Source organism: Gavia stellata, chromosome 4 (genome assembly GCF_030936135.1).
Source record: "Gavia stellata isolate bGavSte3 chromosome 4, bGavSte3.hap2, whole genome shotgun sequence".
Lineage (NCBI taxonomy): Eukaryota > Metazoa > Chordata > Aves > Gaviiformes > Gaviidae > Gavia > Gavia stellata.
Window position 1 is genome coordinate 33,465,079 of NC_082597.1, and position 18,711 is coordinate 33,483,789.

At 39.2% G+C, this 18,711-nt stretch overlaps 2 protein-coding genes across 2 annotated transcripts in view; one reads left to right on the plus strand and one right to left on the minus strand.

The window, feature by feature from the left end:
• Positions 1–225: 225 nt before the first annotated feature.
• On the minus strand, positions 226–12,544 carry ZCRB1 (zinc finger CCHC-type and RNA binding motif containing 1). Its single transcript, XM_059816906.1, has 8 exons — positions 12,469–12,544; positions 7,428–7,515; positions 7,229–7,257; positions 4,021–4,132; positions 3,831–3,938; positions 2,848–2,957; positions 2,669–2,744; positions 226–1,260 (listed from the first exon to the last, which is right to left on the minus strand). The coding sequence occupies exons 2-8, from the start codon at positions 7,509–7,511 to the stop codon at positions 1,129–1,131; spliced, it is 651 nt and encodes a 216-aa protein (XP_059672889.1). The 5' UTR covers positions 7,512–7,515; positions 12,469–12,544; the 3' UTR covers positions 226–1,128.
• A 5,481-nt stretch (positions 12,545–18,025) lies between these two features.
• PPHLN1 (periphilin 1) overlaps positions 18,026–18,711 on the plus strand; it is a 66,500-nt gene continuing 65,814 nt past the window's right edge. The window contains exon 1 of the mRNA XM_059816095.1: positions 18,026–18,058. Coding sequence (XP_059672078.1) covers position 18,058 — 1 coding nt within the window. The 5' untranslated portion in view covers positions 18,026–18,057. The remainder of the gene's footprint in view (positions 18,059–18,711) is intronic.

The following is an 18,711-nucleotide window of genomic DNA, read 5'->3' on the forward strand; positions in this document are numbered from 1 at the left end:
ATTCAAGGATGGAGACCCTATTTAAAAGATCTGAACAGCTTTAGATGCAAAATAGGCGCCAACACACTTCGCTTAGAGACCATGACAGTTCCAAGTATACATGAAAGCTGATTTTTTAAGCATGTAGGAAACTCTGTGCCTTTTGGATTTTGCCAGCAGGTTCAGATATCTGAGAAGACAGGACTGTGATCCATATTAGATACAAGTATATTTAAAAAACTCGTGTATAACCATAATTGCCATGTCAGGAGAAACAGTGCAGTATAAGCCCTTATCACAGCAAGAGACTTTCAGTATCAGATTAGAGCATATTAAAACATATGCACATTCCCATTTTTAAAACATACGGCCATTCTGATTTTTAATGCAAGAGCAACAAAACTATCCCTCTTACAAAAATATTAAGTATGTTTCAAGACTGAACTAATCACATTACTTTTAACTTTCATCTCCTATGAAGCCTATGTTGTGTACAGGCTATATAATACTATGAAGTGTACAACAAGTTACTAAAACTGTGCATAATACAGAAGATCAACATCTTAATATCCTTTTGGAAAACAGACAGATGTGTTGTTTCGTCTAAAATAATTTCACAGACCAAGCTCATGTGACAGTAATTTATTATATTACTGCATGAAGAGTTAAAAGACTAGTACCCTGCTTAAGGCTGAAATTCAACCCTATGCAGAGGAACTAGTGCAAGATTCAAGTACTACTAAAGCACTGCTTCCGAACAGGCAATAAACAGACCAATACATAAAGCATCAGTGGTGCTAACAGTGATCCTAAGGGTAACTACCCTTAGGAAAAAGATCTTGGGAAATTCCCTTATGAAAGATTTCACTCCAAGGGTTTGGGTCTAGATACTAACTGCAAGAAACATTCACCCAGAAATTTTTCTGGATTTAAGTGTAGAAACACATTGTTTTCTTAAGAAGCTGCCTTGAAAGGTGAAGTTTTGAAAAAGAGGTATCAAAAGATGGGAGGTTCTGGGGGGCAGGGTAGAACTACAACATGATTTTCAGTGTCTTCAACACCAAGACAAACCTGTATTACAGAAAACTTCGTAGCACTTTACAAAATGTACACTATATATATTATATATGCATATAAAACAGTATTATTTCAATCGCTAAGTTCTTCCTCATCACTGAAATAAGCACTTTTCTTAATCCGTGGACGTTTTGAATCATCTGAAATTGAAGATTCCCCTGCAGTCTGAGTCCATCTTTGTTGTTCTTCCTCGATTTTGGCTTGCTGCAATGAAAGAAGGAAAAGTATTAGCTAGGATTAAAAAAAATTAAGATGCATTACATATAATAATTCTAATTATTAATATGCTTTGAATTATTAAATAAGTTAAAGAATTAAAAGGTTTTATCTCCATTTCCAGATAAACTGTGTGATGAACGCACCAGAAAACCTTTCTGAAAGTAGTTCTTACATGCAAACAGTAAGTCTTCTGCACCAATGCAGGCTGCATGGAATACCCTCTATTTTCTAAGAGAGGAACTTTTCCCATTGCAAACTTACAGAACTACAGAGCAGCTGAAATCTGAAGCAAAGAATGCATCATGTTTTAAACTGACATTATTGAATCAGTTTTGTTCTACTAACAAGCCTTCTATCTGTTTTCTTTTGCAGTCATTCATTCAGGGAATGAATGTCTTCAGGGATGTAAAGGTTATTCAGCTATAGGTTTAAATAGATACTTCCTATTTTTACTGGGAAATATGCTATCCCAGTTAAAATCTTTGGATGGTGAGAGAAATGGGAATGTTTCCTGGCTTGTTTACATTTCTAGGTTTTACTTCCAATCGTGGAGTTTTCTGGGGGTGGGAGGGAGATAATTGTGCATATTTGCATCATTTTTTTTGGACTACATGACGTGAAAGTTTTGCACTCATTACATTCATATTAAGGAAAAGTTATCTTAAAAACTCTTGAGGGGTTTTTTGGGGGGACAGGGGCACACAGGAAACAGCTGAGGACTAAGGAGCCAAGAAATTTGAACATCAGGTCAGGCTTGCTCTGTGTAGTGATGCAAAAGCCTGTAAAGAAGGATTAAAGAAGACAGTAAAAAAGCTGTCAGACTATCTATCTACATAACAAAAAATGCATTAAATATGTTTTGAGAGAAGAGATCTATTAGAGACCATGATGGACTGTATTAAGCAAAGGAAGTGTTCCAGAAATAGATGTTGTTCAAGGATATTCTACTGAGTGAGGGCAGAGGATGTACCTGGTCATTTACACGTGACTCTTTTTCTGGCTGCTCAGTTAACAGAGTAAAGAGAGATCTGCGGACCAAAAACCTAATAGAGCATCACAGCAGAGATGACATGAAACTAAGCAACAAAGGAGCTTGAAGGAAAGAAAAAATTGCAATGCACAAACACAGCAATAGTGAAACAGTAAAAAAAAAAAAAACAAACAAAAAACCAAAAACACCCTCAAAATCCAACCATACATAAAAACCTGACTGAACATGCCTGCAATATGAAGAAATAGTCACCAACTACTGCCAGGCAAGAGTGCCCTGAGCGCTACAGAGCGGACAGACCTACGGGTGTATCTCAGAGCTTTTGAAAAGCAGCTAAAAAAAGAAGTAGAGTTGCATTTAAATAATAATAAATAATAAATATGCAATGCTTCAATTTTGTACCTGAAAAGCTATGGCTTGGCTGAGGCTATCTAGAGCAGGGTCTTCTCCTTCCTCTTCGCTTTCTTCTTCCTCCTCACTTCATTGTGCAGGGAGAGAAAAATATATAGATCTTTATTTTAAGTGTTCAGTATTAAAAAGCTTCCTAAAAGAAGTAGTAACATGCAAATAAATATACATACATTTCTTCTGGCTCAACTATTTTCTTTCTTTTCTTCTTCTCTTTCTTTTTTGGTGGCTCCCGCTCTCCTAGCATATTTTTAGGACAAGCATAACTTAAATGTCCTGCTTCCTTGGAGAAAAAGAAATACTGCTTAACAGAAACCATTACAAACAACTATATGTTGAAACATATCATGAGGAAAGTTAATGTAAGACACTTCATGGGGAAAAAAAAAATGGAAGCAATTAGTAAGATAAATGGAATGCTGAATTAGCACACAGAAGACAAACTCTTCTCTATAAGCTTGCCAGGGAAACAAAGAGATTGGTGGTGATATGCATGTTTAACTGCAAATTGAGAACAACCTATGAGCAAAGTAGATTTTCTTTGGCTGCTGCAATAGCTGAATACACTACAGCACAGTTTATGTTCAAGACAGGATATAAACCTCAGCATTAACAGTTGAAGAAACAGGAGTGAGTCAACATTTTTTGCTCCAAAAAGTGTTAGGAATATAAATCAAGTTTGTATTTGACATTAAATACTATCCAAATCTCAGCCTCCTACATTATTATGTTCAGGAAAAGCGAGGAATTGCGTACAACTTAAAACACACTTTTTCTGTTTAAAAACAGTTTGTTTCCAATATTTATTTTGCTGCCAACTATGTAATGAACTTCCAAAGATATAGCAAAAGCAGGTATTTTGAAGCAAAGATCAGGAAGTTTTCCTTCTCAAACAGCATTATACTCAGATCTGTCTGCTCATCAACATCTTAAGCAGTAATTATATGCACATATTTTCCCCCACCCTCAAAATACCAAATAAAAGACAAAAAAGGTACTATAATTCTTGAAAATGGTACAAATGCTATGCAAGTTGATAATATCAACAGAAAAAAATTAATTTAACAGCACAGGCAGGATTAGCAATGGCCAAAATGAAGAAACAAGCTAAGAGTCAAAAGATGGAATATAGTAGTTAATTTTTGGTTTTACTCACCCCACATTCGTAACACTTAGACTTATCAAAGTAGTTACGCCTGCGAATGAATTCTGCTGCTCTTCCATTATCAATGGCAATACTTGCTTTTATTACTCTTCCAAACAACTACAGCAAATTGGAAAAAGAAGGTAAATATTTTGGGACTGTAAACCCAACCCTCCTGCCATAACAACTTTCTACAATTTACCTGCTTGTTATTAAGTGCCCGAGAACAGTTTTGTGCAGATTCTTTATCCAAAAACAAAATAAAGGCAACTCCTTTGCTCTTCCTGGTGTCTTTGTCTTTCATAATAGTAACTCTGAAAACATACAACCACATTATTGATACACTAAAATGACTTCAGAGACATTTTTTCCTTAAAGATGTCAGTGGGATCTTAGCTTTGTTATATTGCAAAAAGGAACACGTATATTTAACAACAGAAAGGCTCACTAAACAGAAATTCAAAGAAAACAGCTAACCTGGGCACGTGCTTACAGATAGAGCGGAGATGATTTAAAAAAAAAAGTATGCAGGGTCTTTCTGGGTCCAGTATTATTCCTTATTCCCTTGGATGACTTGAAGAACAGAGAACATACTGTTTAGATTTGCAGATAACGTAACTGGAGGAAGCTACACATACTGGAGGTGAAATTAAAATTCAGGAGTAATCTTGACCATTCCTATCATTACTGAAAAACACAGTGTGTTGAGCTGCATCCAAACGGAAAAAAAAATATCTATGTTTGTGTAGGACTAACCAGCTAAACAGGTTCATGATAGGAAACAATAAGTATAGGCAGTATTGTGCTACAAATATTTCTAACGAGAATCTAAGCAGGTCATGGATGCATGTGTTATTTTACATGACATACAAAGTTAAATCTTCAGTTTAACATTAGAATCAACAGTTCCAGTAGCACATCAAGAAATTCAAGAAAGATTTAGACCCAATAAAAACAACAGACAAAGAAAAAGAATGACAAGAGGTGAAGGGCGGGGGGAACCCACACAACTTCAATTCTTTCAATCTTAACATAAATTGTTTTTAGCCCTAAAAAAATCCCAAACAGTGGGAAACAGGATGCCAGTCTGCATTTACATAAAAGTACATGTTAAAAAGTAGGGAACAAACTCCCCCCTGTGTCCACCACGGGCAGAACAAGGGTCAGCCATAAGGCAAGCCAAAATTCTAAGAAGTAATAGGACATATAAAAAACCAAAACAAACAAAACCAAATAAACCTCACTTTAACGCAGAAGGCCTACCAGAGAACCTGTATAAGTAACAGATGACCTACATAGTAAAAAGTGTGTAAGATAAAAGGTCAATAAAAAAAGCTCAATTTTCCCCCAAATGCATGCACAGAAAGATAGAGCTTAGAACAGTTTTTCTACCAAAGCCTCTTGGACAAGGATGTGTCCAATTGAATGCACTCAGTTGAAGTGTCAATAAAACTGACTTTAGAACAATTCTATTAATTCTTTTGCCAAGTTACTCTTTCAAGAGCTCCAAAGGAACCCTAATATGACTGTCAGGCTTCCAACTGGGATATTGAACGTATCAGTTAATAACACAAGCACAGAAAGAAACAAGTGTGACAAATCTTTAAAAAGTCAGCAACTTCTTGGAGCCCTAGAAAGTCTGATTTCTCACTGAACAAACTGAGCTGAAATCATAATAGTCAGGATATATTGGGGTAAGAAATGCAGTATGGAAGAAAAGTCAGTGCAATTTTGCTGAGTCAAGGCACACTTCAAAAAGAAGTCTATTAAAGCTTATTTAATTAAGTTAAAGCTGACCTAGATGACATCACAAAGCTTTCTGCAAAGTGTTTTAAAGTCCCTGAACAAAGACTCTACAGAAATCAAGCTAATATTTGAAAAGATTTTTCTTAGGAATTAAAAAAAAAAAAATCATGGTAGTATTTTACACATGGTATTCTACAACTCTCTGCATTTGGTTTAACTTGTGGCAGTGACTAGACAAAAGGTCAGGAAAAATTAGGTATCAGTAAGTGAATTTTTTGCAAAACAATATATAGGTGGGGAAAAGACTAACTATGCAGATAGAATTGTAAGTTCTAAATTAGCTACTTTCACAAAGGACACAGCACAGAATTTATTCTGCATAGGCATCTGAAAACGCCATTTCTGTTGTCTATGACAGTCCAAAAAAAGGCAAATAAAACACTAGAAACTATTAACAAAGGAAAAAAAAAGAATGCTGCTATCACACCTTTAAAATGAGCAATGCATCATACAGCCAATAATACTTCATACAATTCTCATCCTCCTATCAAACAAGTTCAAAAGCCAAGACAGTAGGACATTCCTACCCGCAAACACAGAGTATAGGTACATTACTGAATGATAGCAGGGAGGTCAGAAGTGTCAAATTTATGGAGAACAGGCCTCTCAATGGATATTAAACACCAGCATTACTACAACCTTTGCTCAGGATTTTTCTAAATCGGTAGTTCAGCAACCAATGAAAACAGACACCCCACCCTGGAAACAAGAGACTGTAGGTGCCCAGTTGTATTGGTCACTGCATGTCTGCCAGAGCCCCACATAAGGGTTTTCCTCTCAGTCAATTTAAAAAAATATGCTTTTCTAAAATTGTAGTTTGGCTTTTCCTGCTATTTGTCACCTCAGACACACTCCTGAGACAGAGCTAAATTCAAACTTTGTGAAGTATCTCCAGATTATTACAGCAGCTAGTAGAAGTTAGAGTAGATGTTTGCTCATGTAGGGGTGAAAACTGAAGTCTTGTGTCTTGTTATTCTGACCAGTTAAAAAAAAAAAAAAAAGAAACAGAACAAACCAGCAAGTTCCTTACTGTGGCATTTATTTCTATCATTTGAACATAGAGAGAGGTATTCACAGGTATTGTTCATGAATACTCCACATATTAAAAGCTGTTACTATGCAGCCTTACATCTAATCTTAAATACAATACTAAGCAGTCACAATAACAAGTCTCTCTAGAACCACAAATAGAGGAATTGTACATTGCAATTGTGGGAACCGTGACATCTAGTTCACATAAGTAGAAGCTCCCACTTTCACACTTACCCACTTGTGTCCCAGACGGTGTTCGGGGGAAGGGGAACAACCCTTACTGGAAGAATATTGTTTCAACTATTTCAGACAAAAGACCATTGGTATATAACAACATTCTACTTGCTCTTAAGAAGCGGTTAGCAAAACCTGTCCCCAACACAAATATTCTTACATTATGTGTATAACTGCAAGAGGTTCCAGTTGTTAATTTAAATTTATACTTTACTAAAAATGAACAGTTCCACATTCCTACTTAAATTATAAAAAGCACGAGACTTTCAAGTGAACCAAAGACATTAAATATTTAAAATGAAAGCCACAAAAATAGCAGGCCATATCAGGTCACTTACTTGACAACTTTGCCATACTTCGAAAATATCTGAAATATGAAACAAAATAAGAGATTTAACAATAGACAATTGCATGTCATTAGTAATAAATTTATCAAGGCAAACTTTTCTAAGTAAGAGATACATATCAGTATTGTATTTACGCGCAAAATTGTTGTCAACAAGGTTAATCTGCACAATGCAGCTCTTAAAAACTTACCCTGTATAGATCGTTGTTTGTCAAAGCAAAGGGTAAATTGGACACATACACTGTGCTTTTGCTTGGTGCCAACCCACCACTCATTTTTCTGATGAAAGGAGAAAGAGAGGAGTTAAACTGTATTCAATAGAGCAATCAGTTATAAAACAGTTGCAAGACTTTTTAAAAGTTGTTTTTCAAACCTAGCCCAGACGGTCATGATAAAGTTGCAGGAAAGCACAGCTTTCATTTCCCTTTCATCATTTACACATGAAACTAGGGTTTGCCTTCATGTGCTACAGAAAACATAAATTCCTTCCCCCTCCCCTGGATCCAAAGCATATTTTTGCTGTATGAGAGTCTATTTGTAAGTCATGAAAAAACAGACAAGTTGGGGTACTAACTAATTAAGCCTCTGTTGATTTGTGCGGTAAAGAAAGGTTTAGACCCAGAAAGAAACAAGTCATCTCCATTAATTAAACATTCTGGCCAATATGTGAAATTAATGACCTTTGTTCAAGTAGCTGCATGTTTGGATTCTTTATACAAGTTTCAGTTCAGCTGCATTCAACATAGAATAAACCACATTAGGTTAAGGTGGTGGTGGTGGGGAAGGTTCCCTAAAGGAGAGCCCTCATTATTGGAGGGGGGAAAGATACTGCATTGGCTTTAAAATGTATCTCAGCTGCTAAAGCAGCAAGTATTTCCTCTTGTATCTATTGCTCAGGCTTCTACACTGCTCTGGAACTGCAAGTGTCTGGAGCTGATCATAGACAACATCTCCCCTATAGGCACTCCTGCTCCTGGTTAAACAGCTCTATACTGGCAGGAACCAGGGAAATCTCAAAGCCATTTTCATTTCCAATCTGTTTTAAGCTCTTGAAACTAAGTAGCCAAGAATATGCCTAGAAACAATGAATCAATTAAAAAACCTTGTTATAACTGCATACACATCATCTAATACTAGGTAAAGGGTAACTGAACTAACTTGAAAAAGAACAGCCTATGTTTTTCCTTATGTTTGGACATTTCCGAAAATCTTAAGCAGTGCTAAAGTCTGTGCAAAACACATCTTCCCTTCAATCAATTCTGTAGCCATGACTTGGTCCAAGAGCTAAGTGAGTAAAATTTAAGATCATAATAAAGCACAACTGTTATGAGAGGGCACACCAAATAATATAGCAAAAACATTCCCTACACAGTCCAATTACTAAATCCTTATCCAGTTTCCTGCAGCCTTATTCCTGCTTCTTGGCACTTCTAGCCGATTCCTAACTGAGGATCAATCCACTTCTTCAGCAAGACCAACTCATTTTAAAAATGCCGACAAAAGCTGATGAAGGGATGAAAAAATCTGAAGTATTAGAAATCAACATCTGTCATAGCAGACATAGTTTCTTAGGGGACTTTTTGGGTAGTGCGTTTGAGCAGATTGCTTGGCCAAGTGCCAAGAAAGTAACTGATATCACACTCTAATCCAGCTGTGGTTATTTTCTGGCATTTCATGATTCAGTCATCTGAAGACCTGACATTCCCAGTAGACACTGATTATCTAAGTGTTTTGCTTCTCTTTCCTGACATGCTTACTGTATCACATTTCATTTGAGCGGCAGTTTCTAAGTGATTGAATTTTGAGTTCATCCATGTTCAGAGACTGTCATTTTTGGCATAAGCAGAAATGGCAACATAAAGGTTAAGCAAATGAAAACAGAATAAATTTGCAATAAAGGCCACATATTGCATCTGGTGTTATGCAGATTACTAGATTCATTACCCCGAATTCCTTGCTGCTTGGCATTAATATCCTTGACAAGCCTAACCAGACTGACTTGGCAACATGCCACACGCATAGATGGCCTGAAGTGCGGTTATCCAGATGTACAGTGGATACAAAGGATATGGTGAGAGGTACCTCAACGCTGCATTATGGTATATTGCCAATGCTAACGTATTGCAACAGCGGAGGAGAAAACAGTACAGATGAACCTCAGGTAGCTGTAGATCCACAGTGCAAACCTCCAAAAAGAAGGTGATATGTGAAGATTACTACAGGCCTAATAGCTCAGTCGATAGGAAATTATTAATGAATGCAAGCTACAGAACTGCCATTTTCAGGTGCACACTACATTTTCCAGAAGCAAGCTGAAGGAGTTGCACCCTGGAGCACTGGCTGCCAGACAGCTGAGGTTGAGCTTTGTTTCTAGTCCCCTGGACAAATTTAAGTGAAACAGTCTTGCTGCTCCAACTGCCCAAATATTCTTAGCAATTTGTATCGTTTAGGGACTATCATGCCAGGATTTCTTACTTTTAATGACTCGCCAGACAGGGACAATTTTAATAAGAGAGGAAGTACAGTAACTGTAAGGCTATTGCCATGCTCATGTTCAAGATAGCAAAGGTTCAAATTTACCACTCCAGGGAAGAATATTTCCCCTATCAGCAGGAGGGCTTCCTGTTCTAAATACTAAGGGGTCATTGGGATGGTTTATAAATATCTTACTTAAGCCAGAAGATACACTGACAGACTCGCAAAATGGCAACATGTGGACCATTCAGCTCATATACTTAAAAGCTTCTTTGTCCTTACTAAGTCTTCTGCAGAACATTCAAACATGACATTTTACCAAAAGCATTATCTCATGTTAAAATACAGATTTCTGGTTATCTGTTGTGAATACAGTGGTATAAATGCAGCTTTAGATCCAGCTACTGGCACAATTCTTCCCACCTTCATAAACCTTAACAAAACATCAGATGTGTCAATTTTAACCCTGCCTTAACAAATCTGTTAGTTTTTTTTTTTTTTTTTTTTTTTTAAAAACCACCATGAAGCCCCTGTGGGGCTACCAAGTGCCAACACCATAGGAATAGCATTTTTTTCCCCTCCCTTCATTTATGGATGCCAACCTTGCCACACCAGCTTCACATTTATTGATCTGACGTTTTCCAGTTTGAGCAGGGTGTGGTGGTGATGGGGAGTGAAAAAAGCTAATTTCAGCTTAAAGCTAACTTTCTATATGAGACATATCTCATCTGGAGGCTCACCATTACAAGGCTCAGAGTCCTTTTACTTCAGGAATGTTCTAACTTCATAGAACTGTCCAATACAAGTTTAACGTTTTCTTCACATTCTTTCTCCTTGATCACCAGTCTCTCTGCTTTATAGGTTTTCACTTCACAGGCTGACAAAATAAATAAAACCCCCAAACCATCTGAGCTTTCTACTTGCTGCAGGGGACTCCGGTGAGTCTCATGTACAACCTGACTTCTATATCCTGTTAGATCTCCCCAACAAATCGAAACATTTCCGTTTTATACAGAATGCTTTTAAGGGGCTTCCCTGACCTTCAAGGTATTACCTGGTTACTTAACTTCAAAGCATCAGCTGGAAGCCAGTACATTATCTCCATGGGGTTGAGCACAACTCCCATTAATGTAATAGCCTCTCTATAACATTAATGCATTCTTCATTTATCATTTTCATACATTAACTTTCACAATGGGGTTGTCTCACATTACTATGACTTCTTGAATTCAATCTTTTTTGTCTTTTCCAACAACTCGAACTAAAAGAAGCCCTTCTTTGACAAAAGCCATCTGTCAATAATGATTTAAGTCTCCTGCAAAATATATTGGGTACACGAGTATGTTTTGCTTGAATCCAATATGCTTAATGCAGCATCTGTCACTCATGTTGAGAAGATCACAAGAGAAGACAATGATTAATTTCAGTAATTGGCTTTTCTACTCTGTCCCAGAACACCTAAGGACACCACCAAAATAGTTTGGATGCACCTGAAGCACCAAGTGAAGTCTGAATTTACTGATATTTTCATGACTTAACATCAACATTTCAACTTAAGCACACACTTTTTTGTTCGATATTAAGTGCACAGCAGCAAGGTCAGATTTGTGACTTAGTCAATTAGGTATGCATAAATAATTTGCGGGTAAGTTACTCAAGATATGCTCATTCAGGCCAACTAATTTGAGTTCTTCTATCTTGATCCTTAAACCACCATATTTTATTTCTGATTTAACAGTATCAACAGAGTTTAGACCCAAATCACCAAACCATTAGCTGTGGCAGGAGCTTGGCTCAAGCTTATAATCAAAAGTCTGTGGTAAAGGAGAAAACCAAACGCATGTTCTCCTTCGTCCCAGACAAGGGTATTAACCACTTGCTAAGCTTCTTTCCTACACAAAAGGCATATAATGAACTATCAGACCAGAATCTGTTTTATCTCTAGATAGTCACTTAAATGTTACAAGGCAAATATTACATAGGATCAGAATTAGGTAAATAAAGTTTACACTGTCAGAAGAAAGAGTGAAAGAGCCTTTGAATCTGCCCAAGCCAAAGATGTACACAAAAAGCATCCATGGTCTGAATCAAACTACTCTTATGTACTAATGTAACCAAAAAAACTTTGGGACAGTAAGTCTGGGCAACGAGGCTGCCAGCAGGAACTACATTAAGAGCTTTAACAACAGTTTCTTTTTAAATGCATTTTCAGCAGAGTCAAGATGAGAGAAGAATTGCTTGGTTCAGTCACGTTTGGTGTCACCCAGAACTTCACTCAGGAGGGGAAGATCCAGGCAACTCACTTAGGGACACCCCTTCCTCTAAAAACCCCAGCTGAGACAAGCAATTCAATTTCAGAGCTCAGTACGTGCAAACCAATATTAAGGCAAGAGTACAGACTACTCAGAAACTTCCACACGCTGTATTAAAGCCTTTCGCTGCAAGCAACGTCACCCTGCAGCTCCTCTACCACAACGCGGCCCCGACCAGCTGCTTACTTCGCTTTGCCCAACTGCTGCGCGATGACAAACGGCTGCTTTCCCGCCTACAACCGCAAAAGCCAGAAGCGAGGCGAACACCCTCCCCGGCTGTAAACAAGCGCTCCTGCCACCCGCCACGCCCTCGCTCCGGCCGCCACCGAACCATGGGGCGGAGTGGAGGGCCGCGGCTCACCCGCGCACCTGCTCCCGCGCCTATTCCCCTCAAGGGGACGCGGCCCGCGGCTCCGCAGCGGCCTACCCAGCCGCCCCGGCCTACCCGTCACGGCGGGGCTCAGCCCGCGCGGGCGCCCATGGTGCGACGCGACACACGGACGACGCTCAGGCCCCGACGGACTGGGACACGACACACCCCTCCCGCACCGCCGCCGCTCCAACCGCCGTCCCGGCACGGCGGCGCTCTTCCGCCGACGCGCAGCGACGAGCGCGGTCCCCAGCCAATAGAGGGTGGCGATGGTGGAAGGAAGGCGGGTGTTTCCGGCAACGTCTGAGGAGCGCCGGAAGTGGCGGGAGGAGGTGCGGCGCTAGCCACGGGAGCTGCCTGCCGCGCCGCGGGAGCGAGAGGGGGAGGCGGGTGAGCGGCGGGGGCGGGCCCGGGCCCGGGCCTGGACTGGGGGCGCGGGCGGCGGTCTGTGCCCGCGGGGGCTGGTGCGGAGCCGGTTTTCTCGCCTCCCTCTTCCGCGGAGTGAACGTGACACTTCATCGTCTCGGAGCCGATCGCGTGGCCCTCAGCTTCGGCCCGTGGGCTTTGGTGGCGGCGGTTTCCCGTTCGGCTGCCTTCTGAGGCGGTTGGCGTTGCGGGGCGCAGGAAGGGGTCTGCCGTCCCTCCCGCCTGCGCCTCGCGCTGCCGGGGCGCTGCGAGCACGTGCGCGGGTGGTCGCTGAAGCGTCTGTGAGGCCCGTCTTGGGAGCCGGCCCCCCGGGGGGCTTTGGCAGCGGGGGCCCCTCTTCCTGCGCCTGCGGGCAGCCTGTGTCGTGGGACGAGATCCTTTGTTTCCCCGGTTTCTCAGAAACTGGGGTGAATGGAAGTGGCGGGACAGGAGGGGTGGGAAGGATAGCTTCCTCGGGGCGGGCAGCTGTGTCAGCACCGAGGATGACTTTTGGAAGTTGATTTTGTAAACTTTAATCCTTTTTAAAACCCGTGTGTGACAGAAGGTTTTGATTTTCAGTTTAATAAGACATGAGTGTGTCACTTAGCTGATTTCTGTAGAAGCACTAGACTAAATCTGTATGCTTAGCTTAACAATAGGGTGCCCTGTAATACGTTTAAAGTCTTTATTAGTATTTAAACACTTCAAGTCTCCACTCCATGGTTCTTGGTTCTCACTCACACTCCTTAAGTAGGCTCTTTACCATGCGTTAAGAGTTTTCATGGGTAGTCTTATAGTAATTCTTTATCTGAGGTGTCTGGGACTTCAAGGGAACAAAGACTGTCAGAAATACACAAAAAGATGTGGAAACCAACAGAATCTGTGCAAGCAATGAGTAGAGTTTGGTTGGTACTTTCAAGTGTAAATGTTGAAAGCATTGAAGTTTTGACCAGTTATGGCAACAGTATCCAGAGCTGACATATTTTGTTGTCAGAATGTTTGTGCTGCAAGATGGAAGGGCACGGTGGAGGTGGTGATCGATACAGTTGTTTGCATTGACAATGCTAGCGTAGCAGCCCCATCGCAGCCTGGTAGAATATTCTTTTTGTAGCATCAACACTGATGAAGGATGGGATGTTGGTAACTGCAGGTGTTCAGGCAAAGATAAGCACTAATACATCAATCATTGTATTAATATAGCCCCCAATGCATTGCCTCCATTTCTCTTGCTCCCAGTGATTGTATTAGAATGATGTGGTAAGAAAACCACAAAAAAAAGATTATAAATCCTCATCAGAATGCTGCTGCTCGTAATAATGTTATTCAGCTTACGCTTTTCTGCGTTTTTTCTCTTTTGAGGTGGAAGTTAATTTGACTTTCGTGGTCAGTGCTTTCTTAAGGGGAAAAAAAACGAATTTTTTTTTTTTCTTTCTCTCATTTTATGTCAAAATTATTGTGAACAGGTCAGGAAAGATTGGAAGAAAGCCTCTTCCTTCAGGTTATATGGTATCTATGTTGCATATGCCTAGACTTGTTGCAGTCATGCTTCTAATTGCTTTTGAAAATCTTATAGCCTAATGTTTGTTATTAGGAAGAGATGGATTCTCTTTGTATCCCTGTTTTTTCTCAATGCCTCCCTCACAGTATTGTATGTACTGTTGTGGTGGATTTTTTCCCTCTGCTCTTACATTTCTGCTTTTTATCGAAGCCAATAGAGGACTATGTCTATTCAGTGGTTTCTGCCTGTCCCAAGTGTGGGGGTAGGAGGAGAAAGTTACTTTTTTTCCCCCAAAACTCAGTTTTATCTGTCTTGTCTCCTGTCTAGGTCAGAGGTGCTGGGATATCTTTGAAGCACTATCAAATACAGATTCTAATTGTTGGAAGGAAAAGTGGTATTTTCTGTGTGTCTTTATTTCTTCAAAGCAGCAATTGTTGCAAAATTGGCCATGATATTTCTAATAAGTTACAATTCTCTAAGCATCTTTCCTAGGTCTTACTCGTGCAAAAGCATCTAATCTTTTTTGAGACATTTCCAAAGTGGAAGAGAGACAGGACTGGCCCACATTTGTCAATCTCTGCTGTTTGTCAAAGTAACAATATAATACCAGATATATCCCAGTAGTACCAGAGATACTGCAGCTGCCTGCTTCTGCATTTAGAGCACAGCATCGGTTTTACGCTTTGTTCACATATGGCAAGATGTAGCCATCTGGGTTAAAAAGCTGTATGTTTTTGAAACAAAAATGTAGATTCTGCAGAGGGTTGATAGCGCACACTGGAAAATTATGGATCCTGGAGAAGTAGATATTTCTAGCCATGATGAAAACTGATGTCTCAATTAAGTGTAAACAGACAAGAATTGTGTACAAAATGTTGCAGAATATTGGAGTGCTTTTGCAAATGTGTCAGCTTTTTTTAGCATATATTATTTAGAAAGCAAAAAAGAATAAAAAGATAGTGATTGTTAAAGAAAACCCAGTCGTACAAAAAAATCTAAAGTTGAAGTAACCCACGTAATCTGCTTGATGAAGAAACCCTTTTTGTATTACATCAGTTATACTAGCATAGAGCAAGATATAGTGCTGTGATAATCAGAGCAGAGCCATTCTTGGCACCTGGCCACAGTGGAGCAGCTTGCACTGCGTTAATAGAATGGCTTCTGGGTACGCTGGAATGTCTTTATTTGGGAAAATAAAGACCTTGCTTTAGGGAAAACAGTCACCTCTGATAAAAAATTGGAAAAGATTGTTTAAATTAATATAGCAAGTGATTATAGATCATTGATATTAAAGAAATATCAACTACCTTTGCTGTATATGCTAATAGAAAGTAGTCCATGTGAGTGACAATGGTGTTAGGTATGAAACGGAAATAGATATATATTTTTTTAAATCTTTGTTTTAGAAGAACTTTATACTGGGGGAACTGATGAATCTGAATACAGTGTAGTAAACTTGAGGTTTGATCTCTTCAAACCTTGTTACTGGAATCTTCTTATATTAATCCTAAGAGTTTAGTCTCTTCATGGTTGTTATTAAAACTGTGTTAGGTCACACCATTTAAGAAATGGAAATTTTTTTTCTGTAGAAACAGATGAAATGTGCTCAAGATGCTGGGAAATGCATTTTCTTGCCTTTAAACATTTTTTTTTCTTCTGTTATTTTCAAATGCATCCTTACTTTATCTCATTGGTCCCAGCTGAAATTTGTCTGTTTAGTCTTCTATATAAAATTGGTCTCCTCCTACTTTTTTTCCTTACCAGCATTTTGGGCAATGTACTTGATGGTTGATTCTGTCTGATTAATTTTCTTCATTCCTCTATATGCAAAATATTCTCACTTCTGAAATTTTTCTTCCACCTCCATACTTACTTCTTGTCTGATGTAATTGTGTTGGTTTTTTTCTTCAGTCTGTTGGCTTTTGTGATACTGTACCTCTGCTTTTTTTCCAGCTTGCATTTTTGTCATAATACTGGTGATAATTCTTGCTAGTTTCAGTGAGGTCCATCAACAGTGATAAAAATGGGAGTGTTTTTATCAACCTTGCTGCCTAATAATATACCAGAGGGTGTATGTGAATGTGGGTGCCTGCTGCCAGTGATGTGTGTTGGGATGTTGGAGGTGGCTTGACTGGCGGAGCAGCATGATATGAGAGCTTGCATCTAGCTTCAGCGGCACTTATCTGAAATGTGTTGCTTTTTGAACATTGTGTTCAGTTAACAATTTCAGTAACTGCTGCGGGCAGCAGAGCGTGGACACTACTGTATTTGTCAAAACGCAAAAAACCCACTTGAAAACCTTATCTGAATCCAGCTTCTGATATTTGCTGTTGGTCTAAAAGCTGAGTGGGGCTCGCCATCAGGTACCAAAGTCTATGTGTGTATGAGAGGTGGGTGGGCTGTGGATGAGCCGGGATGGGAGCAGGCACTGCAGGAGGCTCAGATGCTCTCTGGCAGGTATGAGCAGAAGGAATGGTCCACCTTGGGGCAAGAGCTGGGCATGAGGGACTAGCGGCAAAGTGTTTTGAGAAAGAGCGCATGATGCTGTTCCAGCATAATGATTTTGTCTTGCCTCGTGTAATTCTGTCCCTCCCGGTACATGTAAAGCACAGGAGTATTCAGGTACTGTTCTAGGTACAAAGAAAAGAAGGCAGTGTGGGGACAGTGTAAGAGCAGATAGAGCACCTTCCCGGTGACGTGGGAAGGAGAGGGCATGGTGTCAACCTGAGAACAGTTAATGCATGTGTAGCCCCTGGTGTGAATTTTTCAGGCTTTAGCAAAAGTCTCTGGAGTAGAGAATGAAGAAAAGTCGGGGTAGTTACTGTGAAAGTGCCAGGAAGGTGCTTCTGATGGATACATCTGACCAACAAATACAGCAATATGAACAATGTTTTCAGAATTAGTTACTGTTACATGAAGCACGCGGGTGAGGGCAGGGACAGCAGACTCTCAAGCTCTTACCCTTACCAAAACCAGGACCAACCAAACTCAGTTGGTCTAGTCAGCTTTTGATTTGTAATTTGTGGCTACATCAGACTAGTCCTGTGTCTTGGTTATGGAACGTACTTAAGGTCAAGCCTGTTATAAAATGGAACAAAGTTTTAAGAGAATACTCTGGTTCATTTGTACCAAAGGTAAGGTCAAAATCTCTGAACATAAAGGCTTATTACAGTTGAGGAAAGAGCTACTTCATCAGGATTTACTATCTATCGCCAAAGGAAGAGCATTTGTTAAACTTTTTGCATTAACCTCTTGTCACATGCAACTGACTCTTGCTTTTCTCTACTTAATGATATTGAAAGACACTTAAATAAATATAAGTTAAGTGAATATATTTAATATTTTTCTGAGTGTTTTTAAGATAGTAGTTACAATAGTTTCCAAAAGCTTTTGCTAACAAATGGAAAAAAACCTGAGACTTGAGATGGTGAGCAAAGATGATAAAAGGGAAAGAAAACTCTGGAATTTATTAGGAAAGTGTTGTATCTGTAATAATTTGTCACAGGAATTTTTTTGATATTGTGAATTCAGCTGAGTAGTTCATATTCTTTCTTAATTGAGTGTAGTGAATTTTTCTGTACTAATTCAGACAGATCATGGAGGACGGGCAGTCGAAAGATTTAGATTTTAAGAGTCTGGTTTACTTAAAGGAAAAGAAATGTACTTAGGAATATATATGCATTTTTTGCTAACTTCAGTTTCTTTTTTTTGTAGGTAATTGAATGGGTCTTCAGAAGCTGAGTTGCTAAAACTGACAGAAAAGTAAGTATGCGAGTATTCGTTGTTTTCCACAAAAATATATATCTGACCTAGTGCTACCGCTGTTTACAGTTAGTTAACCCTTTTGTCATGTTCAGTCTTAACATCTGTAATAATCAATGTTTTTATATAGCCTCACAACTCCATTTCTAGTTAAGTGGTTTTATTTTGTGAAAGTAGATAATGTTACGTATTTCTCCTTCTGAATACGTCCTGCTGTTTCTTTTTCTTATTGATTATTTTTGATAGGTAGAACTACGGCTGTGAAGGGAAACTTTGAAAAATATAATTCTAGCAATTTCTTATTTATTTTCAATGATGTATAGTATATAATTTGTCACCTTTATAATCCTCAGAAGGGTTTCAGCTCAAGTTTGTATTGTCAAACATAGCATGATTAGAATCTCTTCTGGTGGTGGTTTATTTCTACCTGTATTTAGTTAGTAATTTTGACTTTGAAAGTCATCTTTCTCCGGAAAGAGGAGTTTTTGTGTTCTGCTGGCTCCCAATTTAAAACAGGAAAAACCTGCATGTGAAAAATGCATTTCGTTCATGTATTCAAAACGCAAAGCTTTGTACTAGCTGAATGAGGTGTTGTGTTTTAACCTCCTTCCAGGTGGTTGAGATGATGAAATAATTCAATTGAAGTTATATTA